General features: G+C 36.2%; 1 protein-coding gene and 1 pseudogene across 1 annotated transcript in view; both read right to left on the bottom strand.

The window, feature by feature from the left end:
- The window catches only part of LOC107732302 (calpain-3-like), a 17,451-nt gene extending 13,880 nt beyond the window's left edge, over positions 1 to 3,571 (bottom strand). The window contains 5 exon segments of the mRNA XM_016543587.1: positions 958 to 1,091; positions 1,180 to 1,298; positions 1,707 to 1,776; positions 3,018 to 3,409; positions 3,508 to 3,571. Coding sequence (XP_016399073.1) covers positions 958 to 1,091; positions 1,180 to 1,298; positions 1,707 to 1,776; positions 3,018 to 3,269 — 575 coding nt within the window. The 5' untranslated portion in view covers positions 3,270 to 3,409; positions 3,508 to 3,571.
- Positions 3,572 to 5,003: 1,432 nt separating this feature from the next.
- Positions 5,004 to 14,599, bottom strand: LOC107732675 (neutral alpha-glucosidase C-like; annotated as a pseudogene).
- Positions 14,600 to 14,804: the final 205 nt, after the last annotated feature.

Raw genomic sequence — 14,804 nt, 5'->3', positions numbered from 1 at the left:
GGTGGAATAGATCTGCTACGCTGCTGCTGCTGCTGCCAATACATCCACAACATGCTGCTGTGAGCATGTAAGAAATATTGCTGCTGCAAATATAACATACATGAAAAAAACCCCATATAACGTACATGAATCACCTCGTAGCAGATCTATACAGGTGGAGCTGGGGAAGGTGGAGGGTTTCTGAAGCAAGCTGCAACTCCTACGGCAAGCACTAGTCATATATTTGAATGTTGAGCAGCGATCTCATTGGCAACCGATACAGAGAACCAATCAGCTGTGCCTTGTGATAATGATGTCATTATGTCAGATTGAGTTAGACCTATCGGACTTGCGCCATCTAGAGTTTCATGCCAGAACTCTGTAAATATTTTTTAATGTTTGTATTCCATTTGCATGTCATCATGCATCACCATTTCATAAATGTAATATGGGATTTCGTGCATTAATATGATTAAGAAATGGAATATACCAAAACATTTACTGATATGCATTTGGTGGTACAGAGAGATCCTTTCATTCACAAAATTAGGCACCCCTTAAAATAAATATAATAGAATTATAAGATTTTAGAGGATATTTCTTGAAATGCAAGAAATTATGTCAGAATTGTGTGATAAACGTGCAATTCTCAGAATGAAAGTCTTAATTGCAAGTTTATATCTCGCAATTCAGACTTTCATTCTGAGAATTGCAAGTTTATAACACACAAAAGATTATGTGTGAAGGTGAAAGGGAATGATACTACAACAACTTACTTTGCAAGCTGTAACTGCATTTGTAAGATTGTGGGTATGGACAATATGATATTTACAAACAAATTGTGCGGTTTCCTCAAAATGGCCCGCGTATTTATACATTTCACATCAATAAAATCTTAAAAGATGTTCTACAGCTTTGAATTTTAAGGCCTGACCAATTTCAAAACAGATGAAGTAAATGTCATGCACAGATACTTGCTTAGCATAAGCTTTCTCCAGCAGAGCACTCCAGAATTCATTTCTTTCAGCAGACTTGGTGAACATCAGCTGGTTGTTGATGGTGGGAATGCGGTCATCAACAACGACATCCACCCAGTCGCCATAATGCCAGAACTGAGGTGGAAAACAGACATAGGAAGACACAGAAATCAGACGTAATGAAGATATAAATTCAAAAGCTACTTTGCTCAATGACACCGACCTGGAAATGGAAGATTCCAGCATAGCCTTCAGAGAAGCTCTGCTCATGAGGTACAACGCGATACAGCAGCTTGTCGTTCAGAGTCAAGGATGCAATGGCTGCAAGCAACCAGCAGTCTCCTAAAATGAATAGAAAATAATATCTCACATCAGTGGAGAATATTTAATACTGTACATATAGACCTATTTGCAGTAAAACGGGCCAACACTGCTGAACTCTGCATTTTTACACTGTCCAGGGCAACATGCCAGGTTGGTAATCTACTCTATGTATTAGCAAGCTTTGTGTCTTTGGTCTTTTTTATTGCGCATGCGGGGTCACAACAATAGAAAGCGCTGCTAGTTGGATTCCCTTCCAACAGAGTAAACACAATATGGAGGGGTCCCGCTGGACTGTAGGTCTGCATATGGGGAGCCAGAGAGGTGCTCACTGCCATGAAGTTGCAATGTGACCCTAAAAACACTTCCCAAAGATCAGTTAAACAGTCTGTAACAATATTGTGTTAATGTGTTAAAATGTTATCTTACCCAGGTCTCCCTGGCAGATATCTTTCCTGCTAGCGCCTCCGACAATGAACTCTGGGTTATCACATATCTCCCGCAGGACACACATCATCAAAGAGTTTGTTTCTAAGTGATACAAGAGCTTCAGAGATACAAAGAGTGATACTGTTTCTGATTATTTCTGATGTTTTGGATGAATCAATGGATGGATGGACAGACTAGTTGTCACAAGGTTTTAAGTTAGAAGTATGGGAACCTGTTTCCACCTCAGATTAAAAGTAATATTAACAATAATATGGTAATTGCCTATTTCTGTGCAAATTTAATTTCTTGTAATTGTGACAATATATATAATATAATTGCACCTTTATTTCTCGCAATTGTGACTTACTGTGTCTTACAATGTGACTTTTATTTCTCATAATTGTGACTATATCTCATTTTGACTTTTCACAATTGTTTTTTTATTTCGCACAATTGCAACTTTTATATCTCACAGTGTGACTTTTTATCTCAAAATGATTTTTCTCAAATGCGACTTTATACCGTATCTTACAGTGTGTCTTTCATTTCTCATAATTGTGACTTTGTCTCAAATTTTGACTATTTCTTGTATTTGTGTCTTTTTGTCTCACAATGTGACTATTTCTCTCAAATGCGAATTTATACCGTATCTTACAATGTGACTTTCATTTCTCTTAATTGTGACTTTATATCTCACATTTTGAATATTTCTTGTTATTGCGACTTTATATCTCACATCTAGGCCTGTCACGATAACAACTTTTTGTTGTGCGATATATTGCCCCAGAAATAATTGCAATAAGCGATATTATTGTCATTTTAAAGACCATTTTATGCCACTGAATATATAATGATAAAGTAACAGAATAATAATGCAAAAAGGCCTACACACTTCCAAATGACAACAAACTTTTAAAGGGGTCATATGATGCAATTTAATTTTTTCCTTTCTCTTTGTGCAAAAAGGCCTACACACTTCCAAATGACAACAAACTTTTAATTTTTAAGAATATTTAGATCACGGAAATTAAGTATCAAAATATTAGATGCCTTAAAAAACCTAAATAAATAGTAAATAAACATTTTCTAACAAAAAGTGCAAAGCAAAAAAATTTCCAACATGCTCTCTGAAATCTTTTGCCATCTGAGCGTTATCATTGCCTATGAATGTGTATATTTACAAGCAAATAAATACATTTTTGGAAGTCCCATTAGTTGAGCTGCTTCATAAATCCCATGTGCCATTTCCACATCCCACCTACAATGTTAGTCCCAGTCCAATCGAACTGACATAGGCCCTCTGCCTCCTACCTTGGGACGCTTCCAGACAATTTTCTTGACTTTGTTGGACTTGTGGCCCAGCTCTTTGAAGCCAAGGGAGTCCACGGTGGCAGGGAAGGATTCATCCTCAAAAAGGCCCTTCTTCTGGAGATACTCCTGCTTGAGGGTGTTGTAGTCCTGACCACTGAAACGGATGGGTTTGCTCAGGGATCCTTCGCCATCCCTTCTCTCTCTTTCACGGATAAACCGGTCGCAAAAGAAACCAGATGGTGTATAGGGCATCTTGTCTTACTGGGACAGTGTGTTTTTAGGGATTGAAAATACTGGCTTTTGCCACCACAACTTAAGTCTCACAAGCCAAAAATCCCTGGCATAAATTCAAACAGCTGAACTCTGATTGGCTGTCCTGCTATATGACGCACCTTTCATGAGGTCAGGAAGTAGAAAACAGGGTTAGAAGAAAAAGACAACGTGTGAACACACTCCTTTTACGTGCACAAATATGTACACACAAACACACCTGCATACATACTCAAATTGCTACAGTCTTCTCTTTGGACTGCTCTCATTGGCTGACGAGCAATGAGTATTGGGCGACAGTTGCGCTCTCGTGCCGCCATTGTAGGGTGACACAAAGGAGAGCGGCCCTGCAAAGAGAGGCCAGTGAGATGGCCTACCTCAGCAGAAGGCATTCACAGCCTTTAAACCTGTTCTCAATAGAGTTCAGCATTAAGCACTCTCAGCATAATGACAGCAGGCTTGACCTAACTTAACAAAACTGTCTATATTATGTCACTTTATCAATGTGGATAATTAATAACCTCCTTTTGTTACGACAATTGTTGAATGTTCACTTGTATCATACAATAGTGTTTAGTTTGCGGTCGCTAAGATTAAAAAAAAAAAAATGTTTCTGAAAGAAGTCTTTTATTCTCACCAAGGCTCCATTTATTTAATCAAAAGTACAGTAAAACAGTAATATTGTGAAATATTACAATTTAAAATAATTTAAATTAACTCTTTCCTATTTTATTATATTTTAAAAAGTAATTTATTCCTGTGATGGTAAATCTGAGTTTTCAGCCATCTTTAGTGTCACATCCTTTGTAAATCCCTTTAATATGCTGATTTGGTGCTCAAGTAGTATTTCTTTTATTTTTATTACACATTTTTGTGATTAATCCTGATTTTGTGATTCAGGATTATTTGATTAATACAAAGTTCAAAAGAACAGCATTTATTTAAAATAAAATTATTTTGTAACATTACAAATGTATTTACTGTTTACTTTTCATCAATTTAATGCATCCTTGCTGAATAAAAATTATTTATTAAAAAAAAATAATCTTACTAACCCCACACTTTTGAACAATAGAGTACATGAATCATAAAAAAACATATTACTCTTTATTATTTATTTATTTATTATTATTCTTTATTTAGAAATTAAGATTTTTTTTACACAATGTCTTCTATTTTGAAAACTTATTTCACCTCCATCATGTCAACTCTACAATATCACATAAGTGTGGCAAAGAAAAATGGCTCATAATTCATGTTAAAACAACCCAGCCATTAAAATCATATCATGTTATTAGATTTCTTGAGGTAGACAATCATTGTGGAGGGAATCTTTAATAATACATTCCAATATTAAAGTGCTGATTTAATTAACCAAATTATAACTTTTTATTGCAGTTGCAAGTTGCTGTGAACAGCATCTGAAATACTGTAAAACAACAAAATTGTAAAAAACGAGCCTTGATCATCAGCACAGCTGAAAACACATGGCACAAGGAGAATGACATATTGAGCTCTCTGAAAACACACAATGCTATATAACCTGTTCTAACTTTTATTTTAAATAAAATGTATACTTTTTTTAATCAAATTTCTATTCCTAGTAAATAGCCCCCAAGGTTCAAACATTTATATATATATATATATATATATATACATAGATAGATAGATAGATAGACTGATTGATTGATGGAAATTAAAAGTGATATTGGGCCATTACCTGTTGACAAGCCTGCCAGCTCGCATGGTAAAATGGCACAGACAGAACTGCATTTGGTCTCTGTAACTAAAAGAGTAGCCGTCGTCCAGATAAAGAGAAACGTTTGATTTTGTGGAAAGGCAGAGTTGTGTATCATCCACGTAGCAGTGAAAATTGATCCCAAAATAATGGAGAATATTGCCAAGAGGTAATATATAGATGATAAAAAGCAATGGTCCCAGCACTGAACCCTGAGGAACACCATGTGACTGTGATCATTTTTGACGCGACAATTTTTCCCTGAATTAAATATTTTCTATTGCATAGATACGACCTGAACCAGACTAGTGCACTATAAGTGGTCCCAATGGCAGCCAAACGTTCCAAAAGAATTGAGTGGGAGATGGTGTCAAAGGCTGCGGTGAGGTCAAGGATCAGGATGGATAGAAGGCTGTTGTCAGCTGCAAGTAAGAGATCATTAGTGATTTTTACCAGGGCTGTTCAGTGCTATGGTTCTGGCGAAAACCAGACTGAAAAGGTTAATCAAGGTTATTGTTACGAAGATGAGCCTGAAGTTGAGTTGCAATAGTCCATTCTAATAGTTTAGTAATGAATGGGAGGTTGGATATGGGACAGTAATTATTTGGTTCATTAGGATCCGAACCAGGTTTCTTAAAGGGGTCATATGATGCGATTTCAAGTTTTCCTGAGAGGCGGGGCATAGAGGACCTACAATAATGTACAGTATTTGAAAAATATGTGTTTTTTGAACATTAAAGCATGTCAACATATTCTGTTACACCAAATACACAAAATAATGATCTTTAAAATAGCATCATATGACCCCTTTAAGAACCGGGATAACAGAAGCAGTTTGGAGAGATGTAGGGACATTGGCAGTACATTTTCAGCAGCCATTACTCTGGTCTTGCTTGCTGCTCAAGAAACATTTGAAACAATTATTATTAACAATGTTGAAAACAGTTGTGCTATTTAATATTTTTGTGGAAACCATGATACATTTTTTTCAGTATTCTTGATAAACAGAAAGCTCAAGAGAGCAGCATTTATTTGAAACATATATTTGTGTGTCCCAAAGCATAGTATGTTGAAAAGAGTATGCCAAAAGTCTCCGGATGGTCTGCTATTTCACGTCGATTTTTGAAGTGTGGATCCGTGCACACTCAAATGGCTAAAATTGCCCACAATCCATTGCGCTTTGGCTAAGGATTCGGTCCAGAACTACAAACACGAATAAAACGCGTTAGGAAAACTACAAACGTGGCGGATACGCGCGATCGACATTTTTTTTAACATCATACATTTCTTGACTGTCACTTTTGACCTATTTAATGCATCCTTGCTGAATAAAAGTATTAATTCCCTTACTGACCCCAAACTTTTGAATGGTAGTGTATATATTGGTATTAAAATGTGATTCCATCCCTGACCCGTACTATGGTACCATCCAGTACTTTCTGTTGTATTGTCATGTGTCACCTTAGTGTCCAGGGCCACAGAGAGAGTGATTGGGTGCTGCTGTAAGTCTGCTGTACTGGACCCACAACCTGCTCTCCTGGGCACCACTGTCCCCCCACGCTGGAACACGGGCACCTAACACAGAAGATATACCATAAATAACCCTGTAAGATTGCTAGTATTCAGTAGACCGCTGTATCAGAGATGTAATGGGAGTCACTCACAGTGTTCAGAGTAACTGGCAGATCCAGAGTTCTGGCACCCTTGTGTAACTCTGTCGTGTTTGTGTCATACCTTAGCATACACAAAACATCTCTTATGAATGCACTTTAACTTTCAGTACAATGTATATGTACAATGCATATGGAAATTAGGCTTACCTCATCAGACCCTGGCAGCAAAACCTTGACCTCTGTGACCCCAGGATCAGTCACAGGGCACACAAGGAGAGCACCGCCTGAAAAATATCTATTAGTTAGAACGGTACTAGACATCAGACTGCTATATATATAGTATAAGTAAAGAAAGTACTTGGATTTTTAATGTACTTATAGTAAGTATTAAAAGTAAAAATGCTGATTAATGAACCATGTTTATTGATTTTGCAATTGTTATATACATGAATATGTATTCATCAGCAAATAAGCAAACATTTTATGTTATTACCAAAATACGCAAACTATCAAAACATTAAACTTCAACACAGAAGTCAGAAGAAGTCAGGAGTCAGAAGTCAGAAAGAGCTTTATTGCCAAGAATGTTTACACACACAAGGAATTTGTCTTGGCGACAGGAGCTTCCAGTGCAGAAGAAAGTACAGATATAGTGCAAACATACATGATATTATATGCAATATAATACATAAGTAGAAATATAGAGAAAAAACATAATTGTTTTAATGAATGTACAGATATGTTATTTACAAGTGTACTGTTTATGTAGTTTACAAATGTAAAATTTTCAGATGCTATGTATAAATGTGTCAGTTATAATGAACAATGTACAGTTATGAAAGTTTTAATTGTTCAGGCTGAATATAGCCTGCGGGGAAAAAAACTGTTAACTTTTAAATGCATCATTATGCAGAAAATATGAGCAGAGTTCTCTGCATGAAAGACCTGCGACTGGCAGATCAACGAGATACTTCTTTTCTCTCCAGTATGGTAGGAAGTTCATGTGTCAGTTATAATGAACAATGTACAGTTATGAAAGTTTTAATTGTTCAGGCTGAATATAGCCTGCGGGGAAAAAAACTGTCCTTGTGCCTGGCTGTTCTGGTGGTCGGTGCTCTGTAGCGCCAACCAGAGGGCAATAGTTGAAAGAGAGAGTAGGCTGGGTGTGAGGGGTCCAAAGTGATTTTCTTATCCCTTTCCCTCACTGTTAGGGTCCAAAGTGTTTTTGTATTTGTCCACCAGGTGGTGTTGTTCTGCGATTTGGGTCTTCACCAGAGCAAGAGTTAGGAACAGGTGTGGAGCGTTACCTGTGATTGCACTTGGTTTAAAAGACGGTGTTTCAGAAAGGAGTCATTGAGTTGGACCGTGGTGCCATTTATCTTTCCTCTTCAGCCCTGGATTGTTTTCTTCTTTTTCTTTCTTCAAACCAGACAGTTATTGGTGAACACTTTACTCAAATTAATCAAAATGGATTTATAGCGTTTTGGAACCAAACTCTTTATATATAGAAAGTACAAAAGAACAGTATTTATTTGAAATCGAAAGCTTTTGTAACATTAGAAATGTTATTATTGTCACTTTTGATGCTTCCTTGCTGCATAAAATTATTAATTTCTTTAAAAAAATTCATGCTGAGTGCTGACACCAAACTTTTGAACAGTAGTGTATATTGTATGTATGACATATTTATCAACATTAATATTACAATCAACTGTACACTGAAGAGTAAATCCACTATCATCTCCACTGTTTTGAGCGTGTTGAGCTCCAGGTTGTTGTGACTGCACCAGCCAGCCAGCTCTTTAACCTCCTGTCTGTAGGCAAACTCGTCTCCATTGTGTATGAGGCTGATGATGGTAGTGTCATCTACAAATTTCAGGAGTTTGACAAAGGAGTCTTTTGCAGTGCATTCGTTTGTATACAGGGAGAAGAGCAATGGGGAAAGAACACAACCCTGGGGGGCGCCAGTGCTGATCGTGTGAGTCCTGGATGTGAGTTGCCCCAACCTCACTAGCTGCCGTCTGTCTGACAGGAAGCTGGTGATCCACTGACAGATGGAGGTGGGCATGGAGAGCTGTGTCAGTTTGTCTGAGAAGGTCAGGCATGACCTTGTGCGGCAGATGAAAATGCAGTACCTGATGGGAGGCAGGGCTGATGTGTGTGCTTGGTGAAACAGAGTGTACCAGTACGGCAGAAGACCGTATCTGTCCTGAACAGCAGAACGGATCGCAGATGTCACATCGTCCCCAAACTGTGTCCCCTGAAAAATGGCTGAAGAGCACCTGCTTGGTACCAATGGACCAGAAGCTCAGGGTCTGGAACCTGCACGAAGCCCCCTACATCAGCTACAAAAACATACAAGATCATATTCAATCAGTGATGAACTTTATGCCTGTTCAGCAAAAACACAGTACTGTTTAAAAGTTCGGGGCCAGTAAAATTATTATTTTTTTGATGTGTTTGAAAGAAGCTTCTTATGCTCACCACATCGTGACGTAGACATGTGGGGGCGTGTTAGAATGAGCTGTTTTAGGTAGGCGTGGTTGACTCTTAACTTTTATAAAGAATATCTCTTTGGATTTGAGACTTTAGTCTTTGCAACTTTACAGATCTTCTTTATGCACCAAGAGCTTGTAACACTCCAAAGATAAAGGAAAAATTGAAATCACATCATATGACCCCTTTAAAAAATGAATGACATAAAAACCTCCACAAAAGTGCATTCCTGTCAAACTCGGTGACAACAGCATGGGTATTGAAATCTTCAAGTACTCCCAAGTAGCGACATTGTCACCAGATGTCCAGATGGCACCTGTGACAAAAACAGTTCAGTGTTGCTATGGGTCATTTTGTTTGTTTCCATCAACACAATGGGCATAGGATAATGTCATCTGATTTTGAGGTTACCTAATCTTTGAGACCCAGCAACGAAGGAGCGTGAAAGGATAAACGGCCTCTCCGTACCACCTGACCGGGTTAATAAGCCCTCAAATGTAGCCATATGCTGTGAAGGGGGAACAAAAAAAACAATATAACCATTGTCTGCATCTATATCAAGGGTGGGTTTGACTGAGCTTACCCGATAAAAGCCATATAAGTTGTGTAGTTCCCTGTGTTCCCATCCTCCATGGTGCACTGCATCTTTTGGCATTGTCTGCTCTGGCCCGTTAAACACAGACGGTTCATTCATGTCGTTCCACACAAACAAAGTTTCTGTTGAGCCCTAATGAAAGTATGGATAAAGAATAAACAGTCACCAATAGGACTATAGAGACAATGAATTGGATTTTAGATCAAAATATGCTCAGGAACTACTTAAATAGTGTTCAGTAAGTTTTAGCAAGCAGTACAGTTAGATAAAATCTTAACAGTGACCAAAAATTGAGACTCACTTCATATTTGCTTAGAGAGAACTGTCTGGCATAACCATGACCTTGTCTTTGAGCTACTGAAGCCCAAATAACAGGATTCACCTGATCCTGATGAACAGTAATCACTTCTTGAAATGTGACCGTTAAATTTGATTCAAAACATTATCTTAATGTAAATAAGTCTACATGATTATTTATTTTCACCCATTTATGACAAAAATCAATAGTCTGAATAAAGGGTTAGTCCATGCAAAAATGAAAATTACATCATCATTTGCTCACTCATGTAATTCTAACTCTGTATGGCTTTCTTCTGTGGAACATAAAATAAAATATTTTGGGAAATGTGTCAAGTGTTTTTTGTCCATGCAATGGAAGTTAATGGTAACCACAACTGTTTGCTTACCAACATTCTTCAAAATATCTTATTTTGTTTTCCGCAGAAGAAAGAAATGACGACAGAATTTTCATCAGTATTTTATGTTAAACAAAACTATAAAAATGTGTTTTTGGTAATTGAAAAATAAAATAAAATATAATATTAAAATATAATATTAGATGAAAAACTGAAATGAAAATTAGAAATTAAATAAACTAACTAACTTAGCAACTAACTTAAATAAAGTTGATGTTGAAGTACTAATACTACTAAAACTAAAACTGTAGTAAAAATAAATTAATGGTAAATAGGAAAAAAACTTCTAATAATAATTAAAATGACAAAAGCATATAACAACATTCTAAAACTTAACCTAAAATTAAAATGAAAACTGAAAATACAAGTATTTAAGCTATAATAAATACTATAATAGTATATAAATAAAACTAAAATACTAAAAACTAAAAAATTGAATTTTTGGGTGAACTATCCCTTTAATCATTAGTGTAGTAATAGTGATCACTAATATAAATAGGATTTCAGATCGGTTTTGATTTTTAACAGTTTCTGCACTGCAACTTTCAAGTCTTGTAAGATTTTTGTATAGTATGATACTATAAACAGTTTTGTGAATCTGGGATTGGAATAGAGAATTCATGTATATTGGATCTTACCTGGCCAACACGTTCCTTCATAAACAGCACCTTCTCTATTTTTCACAAAATGACCTCCTTTTTTAGCTTCAAAAGAACCATAAAGACCCAACCTGCTATTGATGTTATAGCCAAACACATTCAAGTTGTACAGCCGATACGCCTCGGTGGCACTGTGAAGTAAAACCAAATTTGAGTTTGACTGCTACATCATGTTAGACAAGAGTCTATTTTGTTTAGCTTGTCTTGTAGGTATGGATAGTTCTCAGCCACAGTAGTTTTTGAATGCGTCTGAGATATTTTATGAAGCGAACTACCTTGTGTCCTTCAACACCAGGGTATCAGCATGTTCAGGAAGAGGAAGACCATACGTATGGTTGAACCCATGGAGACTTAAGTCCATCCCCACAGAACTAGGACCTAAATTAAAGACATCAGTAATACTAGTAAAACAGTTTTACAGTAGTAAAACATACATTATAATATAACTACATAGAACCAGAAAGTGTGGATTGTGCCCTAGCTGGCTTCTAGGTTGCTTGGGTGTTATGGGTAGTTGTATGTCAGAAGAAGAGTTCAAAGTCTCTATGATACTTCTGGTGCTCAAAATACACACCCTTCTATATGCACCAAGAGCTTGTAACACTTCAAAGAGAAAGGAAAAACAGAAATCGCATCATATGACCCCTTTAAATAATTAAGGCAAGGTCTTATTAGCAAAATTTTTGTGACTTTTTTTGGGGAAATTTTGCAAGCAAAAAAGATCCATTGTTCACTGTCAATAGTGGAGTGATGTGCAAAGCACAGCCCACAGAGAAGTCACTTTCAAACAAAGCAGCTTTCTATTGGTCAACGTGGCAAATTCATGTCAAAAACATGAACCAGATGCAAAATCTGCATGGGGATTTTTTTTGCACCATTGCAAAATCCCCAATCACACAGCTTCCTATTGAAATGACTGGATTTTGCCTGCAAAATTTTGCCAAGCAACGGTAAATGTGAGCCACCTTTAAAGTTAAGGCCCATTTACATCAAGAAAAATAACTATAACAATTAATATATTAGCGTCTACACCAACATACATTAACATTCTTTTTATTATATGTAAGTGTGCTCTGCAGTTTTGTCATCTGCTTCTTTAATTGTTCAAGCTCTTTAATGTCTGGTGTGTTCTGACTGGCAATATTTTATTATCATTCATCAGCTGGAAAAAATCATTATGAAAGTGATTTAAACGACATAATTCTTCTGTTTTGTTATCGTTATACTGTAGTTGTGGTGTGGACTTCACTATTCTCAACAAATTAGAACGATTATTAAAACTTCATAGATTTGGTTGTCGTTACAGTTATTGCCTTGATATAAATGGGTCTTTAGGGGTTTGTTTAAATCCCTAACCCTAAGTATGCATCATTAGCAAGACAAACACCCTTAATAATAATACAAGTTTCATTAGAGTTTGAAAATAAACAATGGAGTTGTATTCTGTATGTTAGGTGGTTCACCGTTTGCCTTGATGTCCTCAAACTGTCTGAATGTTTCCTTCCACAGCCCGCATCGATCTTCATCTTCCTTTCAGATGGAAGAACACGATTTGTCCCACAGGATAGCTCTCTCAATAATACATTTTCACATTAAAGCCTATATTCTCACTTGGCATGAATTTGAAGATGACCTGGAAGAAATGTAAAGCGTTAAATGGGAAAACCCAACAATAGCTAGTATTTCCAATAAGAGTAGGAAACAGCAGTATCATATATTGTTCCTGATACCTAGCTGGACCTTGCAGAGTCTCAAAGTAGAGTTTGTTTTCTGGGTTGAGTGTGACAATCTCCTCCCCATCACAGGAAATCTCCAGTTTGAAAGGAGAAAAGGAAACCAGCAGCTTGTACTGTCCCAGAACCCAAGTTAGACATACACAGTCCTCTCTCTTTCAATGAACTCTCAGTCTGTCAAAGGAATAACAATGAAGAACTGGCAATAGCAGATCTAGAAGAGATAACTGAGGTGTTTTACACCTGTTAAGGAGAATTGTGAAGTTGATGGCTTACGGCTCATATCTCAACTCTCCAACCAGTACGTCTGAAACATGGTAGCGTGGTTTCATTGGCTGTAGCTCATCAGTAGAAATTTGGACCATTCCACTTTGGGTTGCCTGTATTTGCAGACACAGCTGATCCTGTTAGGTGCAAAAAGGTTCTTTGACTGTTAAGTTTTGATATTTTTACATAATCTTTGAAAATATCCTACTATTCCTATTACAAATATGGACATAATTTCTGTTCAATTTGTAATATTTTACAAAAAATCTAACAAAGCAGCAACCTTTACAAGGACTGTGGTGACACCATGATGAAGTGGTGGTATACAATGCTAATACTATGGTACTTTGATATGCACTACCATTCAAAAAGTATGGGGTCATTTTCTAAAGAGTTTTTATATTCAGAAAATACATATTAAATTGATCAAAAGTGACAATAAAGACATTTATAAATGTTACAAAAGATTTTTGTTTCAGTTTCTATTAAAGAAACTTATCTTATCAATCCTGTATCACATTTTCCACAAAAATATGAAGCATCACAACTGTTTTTAACATTGATAATAATAGGAAATGTTTCTTGAGCAGCATATCAGAATGATTTCTGAAGGATAATTTGATACTGAAAACTAGAGTAATGGCTGCTGAAAATTCAGCTTTGCATCACAGAAATAAATTACATTTTAAAATATATTTAAATAGAATACATTTATTTTCCATAAAAAACTTTCAAAATCATTGAAAACCCTAAACTTGGTCAGCCTAGACCAGCAGTTTTCAAAATTTTCAATGCCCCGGGATGATGGTCCCCTTTCCAAAATATGAAACAAATTTGTTTATTCTTTAAAATAAAATAAAAAATCTTATTCAATTTATTAAATATATTCACTAAGGAGACTTAGTTTTTAAATAATGTTATTTAATAATAATAATAATAATAATAATAATAGTAATAATGAAATATACATGTAGAATATGATGTCATGGTTTTTCTTAAGCTACTCTTGAAACTCACCACCCGAAACGACAGTGTAATGTAATGTTATACACAGTACATCATAAGCATAGTGCATATTACAGTTCTGTTCTAATATTTCTAATAGAGTCATCTTCAAGCATATGCTACATGTCCTGCAGGACAGTAATGATAACAATAATGTTAAAGACACATATCGCTAACAAATTAAATAACGTCCTTTTGGTCACATTATGTGTGACCATGAACACCTCTTGAAACTCACCACCCGAAACGACAGTGTAATGTAATGTTATACACAGTACATCATAAGCATAGAGCATATTACAGTTCTGTTAATATTTCTAATAGAGTAATCTTCAAGCATATGCTACATGTCCTGCAGGACAGTAATGATAACAATAATGTTAAAGACACATATCGCTAACAAATGAAATAACGTCCTTTTGGTCACATTATGTGTGACCATGAACACATTCACATCTGACAGCATTGTTATTTACCTCTCAAAAGATTCAGTTGAAACATTCACCTCCATGATTCCGCCAAATGAAGACGAAGTTATTTGATAGGACTAGATGTGTGTTCTTTCCATTGGGCGACAATGTAATGTGACACAAAGTAATATTTCTCCAAGGGGGCGCATGATGGCTCAGACACCCGACTTCATGCGTTCAGCAGCATTCAAGTCTCAATGCGTTTTTGTGAGGTACTTGAAGATGTTTGTAATCCCTTAAAATATT

This window comes from Sinocyclocheilus rhinocerous, unplaced genomic scaffold (genome assembly GCF_001515625.1).
Source record: "Sinocyclocheilus rhinocerous isolate Xijiao unplaced genomic scaffold, SAMN03320098_v1.1 scaffold1635, whole genome shotgun sequence".
NCBI lineage: Eukaryota > Metazoa > Chordata > Actinopteri > Cypriniformes > Cyprinidae > Sinocyclocheilus > Sinocyclocheilus rhinocerous.
Note: the sequence above shows the minus strand (reverse complement) of the source record. Positions and strands in the feature narration are given on the sequence as shown.